At 37.8% G+C, this 13,275-nt stretch overlaps 3 protein-coding genes across 3 annotated transcripts; all 3 read right to left on the bottom strand.

Moving 5' to 3' along the window:
• Window positions 1-72: 72 nt before the first annotated feature.
• Window positions 73-2,085, bottom strand: LOC6497006 (facilitated trehalose transporter Tret1). Its single transcript, XM_001962906.4, has 6 exons — window positions 1,944-2,085; window positions 1,653-1,882; window positions 1,463-1,593; window positions 1,063-1,400; window positions 595-1,007; window positions 73-538 (listed from the first exon to the last, which is right to left on the bottom strand). The coding sequence occupies exons 1-6, from the start codon at window positions 2,011-2,013 to the stop codon at window positions 338-340; spliced, it is 1,383 nt and encodes a 460-aa protein (XP_001962942.1). The 5' UTR covers window positions 2,014-2,085; the 3' UTR covers window positions 73-337.
• Window positions 2,086-4,177: 2,092 nt separating this feature from the next.
• On the bottom strand, window positions 4,178-6,276 carry LOC6497005 (facilitated trehalose transporter Tret1). The gene is made up of 6 exons (XM_001962907.4): window positions 6,111-6,276; window positions 5,786-6,018; window positions 5,598-5,728; window positions 5,175-5,542; window positions 4,482-4,963; window positions 4,178-4,422 (listed from the first exon to the last, which is right to left on the bottom strand). The coding sequence occupies exons 1-6, from the start codon at window positions 6,157-6,159 to the stop codon at window positions 4,276-4,278; spliced, it is 1,410 nt and encodes a 469-aa protein (XP_001962943.1). The 5' UTR covers window positions 6,160-6,276; the 3' UTR covers window positions 4,178-4,275.
• Window positions 6,277-9,694: 3,418 nt separating this feature from the next.
• LOC6497004 (facilitated trehalose transporter Tret1) lies at window positions 9,695-11,671 on the bottom strand. The gene is made up of 6 exons (XM_001962908.4): window positions 11,485-11,671; window positions 11,189-11,421; window positions 11,002-11,132; window positions 10,588-10,943; window positions 10,049-10,530; window positions 9,695-9,974 (listed from the first exon to the last, which is right to left on the bottom strand). The coding sequence occupies exons 1-6, from the start codon at window positions 11,531-11,533 to the stop codon at window positions 9,828-9,830; spliced, it is 1,398 nt and encodes a 465-aa protein (XP_001962944.1). The 5' UTR covers window positions 11,534-11,671; the 3' UTR covers window positions 9,695-9,827.
• Window positions 11,672-13,275: the final 1,604 nt, after the last annotated feature.

Below are 13,275 nucleotides of genomic sequence, written 5' to 3'. Positions count from 1 at the left end.
TTCTAGCTTCTGCCGTTCCTGAGAAACAGTCAGTCAGAAATGTTTAGTTTCTGACCTTACATGCTTATTAAATACTTATCTATATAGCATTTTATTCAAGCTTTTTACTATATTTGGTTATTTTATAACTATAGAATTATTAGGTTTATAAAAGTTAGATTATTTGTGCCATTCTAGAAACTTTCTATCAGTTAAGATACCAGAAATGAAATTTGAAGAGTAATAGTACTTAATACTAAACATTTAATTTCCTAGTATATTAAAATTAAAGAAGAACTATCTATTTTAAATGTACACTATTATTGATAACTGAAACAAAAATTGGTTTTAATTTCATTTAGTCTTCAATCATGGACTTTCCTTTGGTTTCCTGCAGGAACAGCCAGAAGTATAGAAACGTTAGCAGTCCTGAAACTCCTGAAAACCACATGGTGTACGAAATCCCCCAATAGTGCAACATCAGAGGAAATATCTTCAAACTGCCGAAAACCAGAACACTCAAAAACAGAACCGATATGGAAGTGCCTATAGAACGGATCTAAAAACAAAACCATAATCAATAGAAACTCAATAAGGATGTAATAGAAATTGTACCTTTGTCGGAAAGAGTTCCACCAAGACGAGGAAGAAGATTCCAATCAGGCCTATGTTGCCCAAATAGCAAATAAAAATCATTAAGACCAGAGGAAGCCAGTTCAGGTCACTGAGATCGTAGCTTTCGCCAATTAAAGTGAAACATCCGAAGGCAATGCAGCCGATTCCCACTCCCAACGTCGAAATCAACATGAGAAGGCGTCGTCCCACGATGTCCACCAGGATTGTGGAGGTGTAGACGCCAATTATTTGGACTACCCCTATTATAATGGTTCCAGTATTGACATCTACTATCGATCCGGATGCCTTGAAGATGTCGGACATGTAGTTGATGAAACTGAAGACACCACTGAACTGGTAACCCATGCTGAGGACGACAGACGCTGCGAAGGCTTTTAGAGCTGGCTTGGATGCTAAAAATAAAAATTAAATTATCAAAATATACTTTTAAATTCAGTTTGAACTCACTGAGATCTTTGTAACTGAGGGGTGTCGAGTTTTTCGTTTGCTGGGCCAACACAGCTGTGCGCAGCTCCTCGAACTCGTCCTTGGAGGCTTCCTCGCAGATGGCACTCCTCTGATTTCGGTAGTATCTGAATGATTTTTCAGCCGCTGTGAAATGGTGATGCTTCAGAAGGTAGGGCGCTGTTTCGGGTAGCATAAAAGTGGCTATAAAGTAGGCCACGGGCAAGATAATGGCCAAGAAGGGAACGATGTGGAAAGCTAGATAAGTGCTCAGTATGTAGCCGGCTAGAATTCCCAGATCGACAGATAACATCACCATGGAGGTAAGAGCACCTCGAATTCTGTTAAGAAAAGGTAACAATTTAGAGGTATTCTTTATAAAATTGTAAGAGACTAAAGCCACCTGCTATCGGCCAGTTCACTTATAAAAATGGGGACTACCACATAACCAGCTCCTCCTGTAAACCCGCAAAGGAAACGGGCTGCATACAGAAAATACACATTCGAGGCGCAGTAAATTAATATCCAAATGCACTGAAGAGTACAGTTATTTTTTTAATATTAATCACACTTATTTAATATATAATACTTACAGCATAAGGACCTGCCAGCAAGTAAATACAAAACTTCCGTCCAGCCCGCTCGATCAACAAGGCTATAGTCAAGTTCCCAAACAAACTGCCCAGACCGAGCATGGAGCCCAGCCAGGATACTTCATCGATGTTCACGGGAAAATTCAGTGGGGAATCGGAACTCGATATTTTGGTCAAGGTCGGTGAGAGCCATCCCACGCCCACTCCGTGGGCAAAGGTGATAATGTTCACTTCATGACACAATTGTTATCCTTCAGCTTTTAATCTCACAATTTTCTCAGTACTACTCACCGATCACAGTGGCCAATAGCTGGTAGCGCGTTTCTGACTGCACCAACGAGTTTTTAAGTATCCTCGACATTTTCGCGGGCCGACTTTGACAGCCAACCTTGATTATTTCGCCACGAATGCGCAAGGCCGTATTTATGGAATCCGACCAACAGCAAAAGCTCCGGAGTGATTTTCATCGTAAACTTTATATCCGCAATCTTAGAGATTGTTCTATTCCCACAGATTGTCGTTTATTGTTTTGTGTGCCGAGAAGTAATGTCGAAAATTACACTATTGGGTTGAGAGAATATATCTGTGCACACCTGTAGGCTCTATTTGGGCATAACACTTTTTAGCGTAGGGTTAAAAAAGTTTAAACTAAGTAAGCAAACTGAGATCAGATAATTTAATTAAATATTTTGTTAAGATTATCTCCAGGCGGCAAAAAAGTAGATTAAGTCTGTCTAAGCGCCGGTGATAAAAGAATATAATCGAGGATCCAGCAACCAAAAAAAAAGAGGCTTGTCTGGTGATATTTTGCACCAGACTCGACAGTAAACACTGGACTTTTATTTTATATAAACCGTTTTATATTTCACACACCTGTGCGCACCTGGGATTACCATTACAAAATGGCCAAACTTATAATATATTCCTCATGCCCAAAAGTAGGCAACTATACATCACGTTTGTGAAGTCTTTCATAGAAACTATGGGACATTTTTCCATTTTGGCGGCATAAGTCGATATTTTTAAACTATCATAATAATTTTAGACTTCAACATTAATATAAAGTGTAAAATATTATATAAACAAGATACTAGGTTTATAATAGACCTCAACAAAGTTATTCAATGTTTCTGATAGTAATAGTCTGAGTAATTTGTGGTACTATTGATCGACAAATTTGTAAAGTAGGCTTTCATAATGTTGTGGGAATACTTTGTAACCGCGAAAGTCTTTAGTTTCATTGTCATGATTCTAATTATGAAAATATTAAATTTATATATTAAATGAAAATAAATATGTATTGTACTACATAATATATAATATATAGTTACTCATGTGGGATTACAAAGTAATTACGCTTACGTTTACTTTTTGTATATTAAGTTTTGATGAGTTTGTTTGTCGCGCTTAAAAAAAAAAACAAAAAATTAATGCGATTATAAGATTAAGGCTACATCATTCAAGTTTAAATAAATAGAAAACACCGGTATTAGGTAGCCGCCTCTTACACTCGCGAACATTTCGCAAGTCAGACAGATAATTGCGAATTATATTTACTCGTTGGCTAATCATAAAAAGGCTTCCCCACTGTCTAGTCTGATTTAAAAAAGAGACAAATAGTCACGTCAATTAAAGCGGCAAGTAATACGAGAGAAAGTGCTTCTGTTGACGGTAGTAAACTAGAACCCGCTGAAATGGCAATCAATATGTCCTTTTAATTGTTACCCCAGTTTTAATTGTAGTTGTGAAGTTATGCTTGAAGGTATTGCGTATCCTTAAGCTTTGAACTTTAGTTAAAAGTAATTAGTTACTTCATTATTTCTTTGGAAATTTAATAACTTAACAAGTAAGGAGTATTTGTAAGCTTATTTTTAATGAATGGTAAAATGGGAATGGTAGAATGTGTTATTCAAAGTTCATCCAAGAAGTAGGCTAAGTAAGTTCGAGTCAGAAATTTATGCAGTAACCATTTTGAGCTTTGGCCTAATTTTTCAAAAGCAGAAGAGCTCCATCTTAGGATAAATTAAAAAAGTAATTACACTCAGAGAAATAAAAAGAATTTTACATGTATAACAAAGTACGAAATTGAAAGTCTAAAGTGAAGACTTGAACATGCAAGTCTGTTTCTTTAATTCAAGAAAAAATATATCTAATATATACATATATATAATATATATAATATATATATATTTATATATATATATATATAAAAAATATTCAAAAAAAAATATATAATATACTATTATATTATTTGAAACCATAGTTTTATGTTTCCGTATAATTCGCTGAACATGGGAGTCCGCTTATCTTGGGGTAAGTACCCATGTTGTCATTATTGTCATATTATTTAACAAAAATCACATTGCCAAAATTTAGCATTCCAGCGATAAGGGACACAGCAGCATATCTTTGAGGAATTACCTTTAAAACATGCACCATTCGTACTCAGACGAATCTTATCTAATCAAAGAACTCATTGTCAAAAGGATCAGAACAGGCAGGTGATTGTTATACTTTTTCTAAAACAGACTTGGCAACTGTGCTTAGGGAATGAGATCAAGTGCAATCTTTTTTTTCAGATTTTATTGAAAACAATAACAGATTATTAAAATTAATTGTAATACTATAGGCTGGCTAAGATGGCTTCCACTGTTTTTCCTTTGGTTTCGGGTACAAACACGGCAATAAAAAGTGCTGCCAAAAAGGACAAACTGGCAAACATATAGACTGTTCCATGCATTCCCAGAGAGACTGTGAGAATTGGCATCATCTGAAACATATATAATATATCTATATAAGAGAATTATTGATTAGAATATACGTTATTACCTTGATGACACAGCAGGACATTAGCCACAGTACCGACATAAGAATCATGCTCGCTGTGCCCCTTACTTTTGGGGGCAGTATCTCGGAAATGACCAGGAAGGGCAACGTCAGTAGTCCCACCGCGGCCATGAGAATCATTAGGGAGAATCCGACGACGGGCACCCAGCTGAAGGAATCCACCGGGTAGCCCAGCATCTGGAAGTAGCTGTATGTGCCCATGGCGCTTTGGCCCAACCCGATCCCGATGGCCGACACCAAGAGCAAAAGCTTACGGCCCAATCGCTCGACCAGCACGGTGGAGGCGTAAGTACCAATAAGCTGAATGGCGCCTACAACAATGGCCGCAATGGTGGGAGACATACTAGCTCCAGCCTGCTCAAAAATCACAGCCGTGTAGTTCAGCATGGCGAAGCATCCGCACAACTGATTGAAGGATATCAGTCCGAGGCCAATCAGGAAAGCCTTTCGGATTTTTGGCTCAGCTGATAATGAAGGATTAAAAGAATAGAATATATAAACAGGAAGCCGAAAACTAGCTTGAGATAATTCTATAGAACTTAAGTTCTCTTCGATACTTGGCACAGAAATTACGTATACGCCATGTGGTCTGACTTTTATAATTTATATATTATACTTTCTCAGGAAGTTATTTGATGTATTTATGAAGGTGCTTCAGTATAGAATATATCTTACCAAAATCTGCCCAAGTCACTCCGTTATCATCGTCATCTGACTCATCATCGTCTGGGTTAGTATCCGCTTTATCTGTGACCTTTAGTTTTTCCAGTTCCTGTTGGAGGTCCTCGCTGAGTTCCTTGGCAGGATTGTTGCGAATATTTCGATAGTACCGTAGAGAGAGCTCGGCCTCCTCAACCTTTTTCGATTTCAGCAAATACTGAGGAGTTTCTGGCATAAACCAAAAGCAGCCAACAAACACAAAGGATAAAATGGACATAATCCAGGCGACGGTAGCATAATTGAAGTAGTAGCCCAAGATGAAGGCTAGAAGGATACCCCCGTTGCAAGTTAGCACCACGAAAGTGCCCAAGACACCGCGGACACTGAAAAGAAAGTTAAAGTTATAAATTCAATAGCCCTAAGAAAGGACAACCTCACCTCTCCGATGCCAACTCCACTATGTAAATGGGGATAACTGCAAAGCAGCCTCCTCCAGCAGCTCCTCCCAAAAATCTGGCAATATTCAGGTGAGTTGGAGTGCGGGCATAGGGAATAATAATCCAACCTAACTAATCAAGGATCTTTAAATTGAACTCCGTCTGGGCTGATGAAATGTGTCTAGTTACCAGGTTTGGCAAAGCCACCCATAAAAGGCACTTCTTCCTGCCGATTTTATCAGCCAACCAGGCGAACAGAATGGTACCGAACAGTCCTCCCAAGCTCATCATCGATGCCACCCATCCTTGATCCTGTTTGGACAAAGGACCTGTTTCCAGAGGGCTCTTCTCCGACGACAATTCCAGAAAACTGGCCGAGGGCCAACCGCAAACCCCTCCATATGATATCGTCACAATATTAACTACATATTTCAAAAGCAATTTGGTTTAGGATCAATTTGTTATTGGGAGAAGGATACAGTTTTTGTTTATTTTTGTGAACACTGTTACCAACCGCTTAGGGCAGCCAGATACTGGTACTTGGTTCCTCCGGTGCTGCTCATTTTGTCACAATTTTTCAGAAACTCATCGAATCCTTGACTAGTTTTCACGGACTGCCGACTCTCAAATACCGGTAAGAGTTCGCGTTTAACTAACCGAGACCAGTGGCTGGATGGCAATATTTATATACTGCTCCGTAGATTATAGACCGTTATCGCCGACGCATTATGCTCTGACGAAATGAGAGCAGAGCAAATCCAGTGTCACAGTCGATATAGTAAAAAAATAAAAAATAGTAAGCTTTTGCCCCTTTTGTTATTGCATTTTTGTTGTAATTATTTATACGGCATTTGTTTGTTTTTTCCTGATTTGATATGTGGACTCTTTCTCTCTATCATGGCTCTCTGCCATTGAGTTTGAATGGGACTGCATTCTCCGGAATACTCGTAATCTTCTAGGGTCTCATAGAGTACTAGGCTAACAAAGAGAGCGATTAAAGTTGCTGCTATAAATTTGGCCTAAAGTTGACAAATATTTACTCTGCCTGAAGGCAAGCCTTCCTAATTTTTTGGCAACTATAAACGTAAGTCCTCTCCAACTGTCGTAAATCATGATTAATACTTTGGATTCGTATCCATGCGAAAAGAGAATGAACTGGCGCCTAGAGGAGTGATTTTGAACATCTGAGGATGAGTGCGTATGTCGTGGCACGGTATAATTCATACGTTAATAAAGTACATTATCACTCGAAAATGAATGAAAATTATAACATGCCTACGTACATACATTAAAGTTAGTTTCTGTCTTAGTCGCAGCTGTAATACCCTTGCCGAAGATATAATCAAACTTTAAAAACATGATTTCTCATACCATAGCTTCTAAATAAAGCCCAAGCTTTAAACTTTTGGAAGAGTATATATTGCTAAGATGTTAAAATAATATTGAAACTTTAATAAAGTATTATAAGTAGTTTTTTATTCGATATTTTAAATTTATATGTACCTGAAACCACATGGTACTATTTGACATGTGTCACAAATAGATAAATTGATATATTTTTCGCAGCTCTGTTTCCAGATGATTCGTGGAAACTAACACGTGAGTAAAAAGATTAGACATTTCATAACCCCACCTGTTAAACTTCTGAATTTCGTTACCCTGCGGGTAATAACACACCGTAACTTTTATCTTTCCCATTTTTGGATGGGGGTTACACTTAATGACTGAAAGTTTCTTGTAGATCGCTATTCAGATTAGATAGACACTTCTGCCAAAAACGTACGTGTACTTACGAAAAGAAACTTACTTAATTTTTATTCATTATGATTTTCAATACTTTTATATCTATATAAATGGTTGTCAATATTGTGTTATAATTCCTGACGATAAATGTAAGAAGCTAAGATGATTTTGTCGCGGCGTCATTACGCACATATGTTATGTATGTTAATCACACCAACTCATGTTTTCAATGTTAATAATTTAAAAGCAAATTAAAAAACAAATGTAAAATACGTTTATTAAAAACAATAATATATTAATCGGGAAAATATGTTTCAAAATACAGCAATTGCAAGGAGCCATTTTGCGTGTTCCTTGATTTTCTTCATTGCCAAGGGGGTCCATCAGAAAAGATGGAAGAAAATCTACAAAAAATTAGTTTCCAGGATTTTAATGCAGATTAACAGAGAAGAGTTCCACGATTCCATAATGGTACTCCGTTTAAGAATCGGGTGAATAGTTTTCAAAATATAGCCATTGCAAGGAGCCATTTTTGCGTGCTTCTTGATTTTCCTCATTGCCAAGGGGGTCCATCAGAAAAAATGGAGGAAAATCTAAAAAAAAATTAGTCTCTAGGAATTTAATGCAGATTAATAGAGAAGAGTTCCACGATTCCATAATGGTACTCCGTTTAAGAATCGGGTGAATTGTTTTCAAAATACAGCCATTGCAAGGAGCCATTTTTGCGTGCTTCTTGATTTTCCTCATTGCCAAGGGGGTCCATCAGAAAAGATGGAGGAAAATCTAAAAAAAATTGGTCTCCAGGATTTTAATGCAGATTAACAGAGAAAAGTTCCGCGATTCCATAATGGTACTCCGTTTAAGAATCGGGTGAATAGTTTTCAAAATATAGCCATTGCAAGGAGCCATTTTTGCGTGCTTCTTGATTTTCCTCATTGCCAAGGGGGTCCATCAGAAAAGATGGAGGAAAATCTAAAAAAAATTGGTCTCCAGGATTTTAATGCAGATTAATAGAGAAGAGTTCCGCGATTCCATAATGGTACTCCGTTTAAGAATCGGGTGAATAGTTTTCAAAATACAGCCGTTGCAAGAAGCCATTTGTGCGTGCTCCTTGATTTTCCTCATTGCCAAGGGGGTCCATCAGAAAAGATGGAGGAAAATCTAAAAAAAATTAGTCTCTAGGATTTTAATGCAGATTAATAGAGAAGAGTTCCGCGATTCCATAATGGTGCTCCGTTTAAGAATCGGGTGAATAGTTTTCAAAATACAGTCATTGCAAGGAGCCATTTGTGCGTGCTCCTTGATTTTCCTCATTGCCAAGGGGGTCCATCAGAAAAGATGGAGGAAAATCTAAAAAAAATTAGTCTCTAGGATTTTAATGCAGATTAATAGAGAAGAGTTCCGCGATTCCATAATGGTACTCCGTTTAAGAATCGGGTGAATAGTTTTCAAAATACAGTCATTGCAAGGAGCCATTTTTGCGTGCTTTTTGATCTTCCTCATTGCCAAGGGGGTCCATCAGAAAAGATGGAGGAAAATCTAAAAAAAATTAGTCTCTAGGATTTTAATGCAGATTAATAGAGAAGAGTTCCACGATTCCATAATGGTACTCCGTTTAAGCATCGGGTGAATAGTTTTCAAAATACAGCCATTGCAAGGAGCCATTTTTGCGTGCTCCTTGATTTTCCTCATTGCCAAGGGGGTCCATCAGAAAAGATGGAGGAAAATCTAAAAAAAATTAGTCTCTAGGATTTTAATGCAGATTAATAGAGAAGAGTTCCACGATTCCATAATGGTACTCCGTTTAAGAATCGGGTGAATAGTTTTCAAAATACAGTCATTGCAAGGAGCCATTTGTGCGTGCTCCTTGATTTTCCTCATTGCCAAGGGGGTCCATCAGAAAAGATGGAGGAAAATCTAAAAAAAATTGGTCTCCAGGATTTTAATGCAGATTAACAGAGAAAAGTTCCACGATTCCGTAATGGTACTCCGTTTAAGAATGGTACTCCGTTTTTGCGTGCATTTTGATCTTCCTCATTTCCAAGGGGGTCCATCAGAAAAGATGGAGGAAAATCTAAAAAAAATTAGTCTCTAGGATTTTAATGCAGATTAATAGAGAAGAGTTCCACGATTCCATAATGGTACTCCGTTTAAGCATCGGGTGAATAGTTTTCAAAATACAGCCATTGCAAGGAGCCATTTTTGCGTGCTCCTTGATTTTCCTAATTGCCAAGGGGGTCCATCAGAAAAGATGGAAGAAAATCTAAAAAAAATTAGTCTCCAGGATTTTAATGCAGATTAACAGAGAAAAGTTCCACGATTCCATAATTGTACCCCGTTTAAGAATCTGTTGAATGGTTTTCAAAATACAGCCATTGCAATGAGCTATTTATTCGTGCTCCTTGATTTTTTTTTAAACTTATTATAGTCTTATTTCAAAACTAACAGAATTAAGTACACGAGTCATAAGATATGAATATTGGAAAAGTTATAAGCTGGCCAATACGTCTTCCACTGTCGTTCCTTTTGTTTCCGGCAGGAAAATGGCAACGAAAAGGGCGGCTCCAAATGAGAAACTGGCAAACATGTAGACAGTTCCGTGCATGCCCAGGCAGTCAGTGAAAATGGGCATCAGCTGAAAAGAACGTTTTTTTTAATATTGATTATATAGTTAGGTAAACAGGTTAGGTTAGGTAAGGTGAACTATACCTTAATAGTGCATGTAGATATCACCCAGAGAACCGACATGAGAATCATGTTTGCAGTGCTCCTTAGTCTTTGTGGCATAAGTTCTGATATCACCAGGAAGGGCAGCGACATTAGCCCCAAAGCGGCCACAAAGATCATGAAGGAAAATGCAACAACAGGAACCCAACTAAAGGACTCCACCTGGTGGCCCTTTATCTGGCAGTAGCTGTAGGTGGCCATGACACCCTGGCTTAGACTGATTCCGACGGCCGAAACTATCAGGAGTATCTTGCGCCCCAAGCGCTCCACCAGCATCGTGGAAGCGTAATTACCCAGAATTTGTATGACACCCACAATTATAGCGGCCACTGTAGGTTTAAGGCTGGCTCCGGCTTGTTCAAAAATCACAGCTGTGTAATTCAGCATCGTAAAGCATCCACACAACTGATTGAAAACTAATAGGCCAAAGCCAATAAGGAACGACTTTCGGATTTTGGGTTCAGCTAAAAAAACAAATTAGGCAGCAAATCTTAAAATCCTTTAAATACTAATCAACTTACCAAAATCTGCCCAAGTCACGGCGTTGCTATTGTCACTTGAATCGTCAATATCTGTTTTCTCAGTATCCTTGAGCTTTTTCAGTTCGTATTGTAAGTCCTCGTTGAGTTCTTTGACTGAAAAGGATCTAATATTTCGGTAATACCGCAAGGAGTATTCTGCCTCTTTAAGCTTATTTTTGCTGGCCAAGTACTGAGGGGTCTCTGGCATAAACCAAAAGCAGAAAACGAAGGCCGGGGTCAAGGTCGCCATAATCCAGGACACTGTGGCATAGTCAAAGTAATAGCCCAGGACAAAAGCCAAACAGACTCCACCACTGCAGGTCAAAACTAGAAATGTGCCCAAAACCCCACGGACACTAAAATGTTAATTATTCATTAAGACATACTCATACAAGAACATAAAAGAGCTCTTACCTATTAGATGCCAACTCTACCACATAAATGGGAGTCACGGAAAAAATCCCTCCCCCAGCGGCTCCCCCTATCAGCCTGGCTATGATCAAGTGGTTGGCATTTCGGGCAAAAGGAATTATAATCCAACCTAGCTATCAAAAAATGGCACTTAATATAGTTAATATTTTTGTTGATATTTATGCCCTACCAAGTTCGGTAAGGCCATCCAGAGTAGGGATTTTCTCCTTCCAATTTTGTCCGCCAGTCGGACAAAAAAAATGGCTCCAAATAATCCACCCAAACACACAGACGATGCTACCCAGCCCTGTTCGTGTTTGGTCAAAGGACCTGTATCCAGGGGGCTCTTATCCGATGCCAGTTCCAGGAAACTGGCCGAGGGCCACCCACAATAAGCTCCATATGATATGCTGATAATATTAACTGTGCCAACAATGTATATTATTATCTTCTAATTTGATTTCTTTTTTTACATTTTAAACTGACCACTTAGCGCAGCTAAGTACTGGTATTTGCTTTCACTGGGATTGCTCATTATTCTTCCATTAAATATGAGATCAAGTAAAATATTTAAGATCCTTATGGATTACACAACAAGTCTCACTAATTTTATCCGTTTTTTGTACGTCAAATACCCGTTAATGCTCGTTTTTAACTAAATGAGACCTCAGGCGCGATTAAAATATTTATATATTGCACGAGGCTGCAAACGAGATTGGATTGTCAACCGTGACTGTAGATTACAGACTCTTATCTCTTCCCCATTATGCTCTGAGAACAAAGTTGATCCACGAGCAGCGTTGAAAACAACAAAAATATAGACAATGATTGCTCTATGGTGTTAATGTAAATTTGCAATTACTGGGTGATTATTATTATTTACAGGTTTTCCGCTTGGTTTTCCTTTTATGATACACTTTTTCGCACAGACTTGCATTAAAACAGGAGAGAAATCTCTCTCTAGATTAGGCATTATCCGCCTAGTCGTTGGATTATTTTAGTAATTGTATTTTGTTGTGATAATACAGTAGCAAATATTTACCATCATGATAACTTCTACACAAGGCGACCGATTTGACATTTTTGGAAACTCATCATTAAGGGGGGACCTATTTACAAAAATCTAAAAATATGTTTAAAGCGAAGTGAGAATTATCTATTATGAGGAATTATCTGGACGGCATAATATAGTCTATATTCACGAGAAGATGCTTTCAGTTACTGGTTGCTCCTCTTGCGAAATGAAACTCCAAAACCTTTAATTCACAATTATTCTATACCTTTAAATATTTTCGCATGTTAAAAAAAAAATTTTTAATCTTCAGACTTTAATAGCAACAGTTCCTATAAACAAACCGACAGATATATAGAAGATATCAACTTTTTATCATGATCGTAATCGATTACTTCACCCTGATATGTATATGAATAGAAGTTCTTCTTCGTCTTTATTGTTTACAAATTACATTCTAAATTTTAATATTTTTCAACGGTCATTCTTGAATCACTTCAGTTCGCTTTAAGCCACTATTTATACACAATACATCCTTGGATGAGACTTCTCTTTATAAATATGTTGGCTCATCCAGCCAACATGAGATTCCAGCTTTTTAACCATTCAGGGACCTCTCAGGAAACCTCTCAAAAAAGTAAAATTTGTTAGTAGGGTTATACCAAAAAAATTCGAAAGTTTGGATACTTTCACTGAAATATGTTTTATGTAAGTTTTATCGATAAATAGACGCGCTTCAGCTGCAGATATTTTTGAATGAGTAGCCGAAAAGCAACTTTGCCATGGATGACTTTTATTAGGTTTCCACAACTTTGTGCGCCACTGAAAAAATTCGCAAAAAAATAGACCAGCCAGATAATGTAGAGCTGTTGACCAATACCTTAGCTTACCGTGCATGATTTCTAATAGGAAATCTATGTCCCACTTGTCTTACTTTTTACCTATAGAAAGAGGGGACACAACCCACTAAAAAGCTTCTTTAAACTTTTGGTTCAGAAAATCAGAAATCGGTCTTGTCGCACTCACTTCTGCGGGTGGTTCGTCACCTACGTGGACGGTCTTCCTCAGTGATAAAAGCGATTTAAAAAGCGAATGGTTGGCCCATTCACTGAAGTCTCAAGTATTTTAATGATTAGACCACTCAAAAAAACTTAAGATTTTTTCTTATGAATCATGCGATTGAATCCACTACCGAAACAAGCGTGTTGTGGGTTGGACTAATCTTTATAACAACAGACAGAAGGTTTCGAATGATATGGTCTATT

This window comes from Drosophila ananassae, chromosome 3R, assembly GCF_017639315.1.
Source record: "Drosophila ananassae strain 14024-0371.13 chromosome 3R, ASM1763931v2, whole genome shotgun sequence".
Lineage (NCBI taxonomy): Eukaryota > Metazoa > Arthropoda > Insecta > Diptera > Drosophilidae > Drosophila > Drosophila ananassae.
This window is presented reverse-complemented; position numbering and strand designations above follow the sequence as displayed.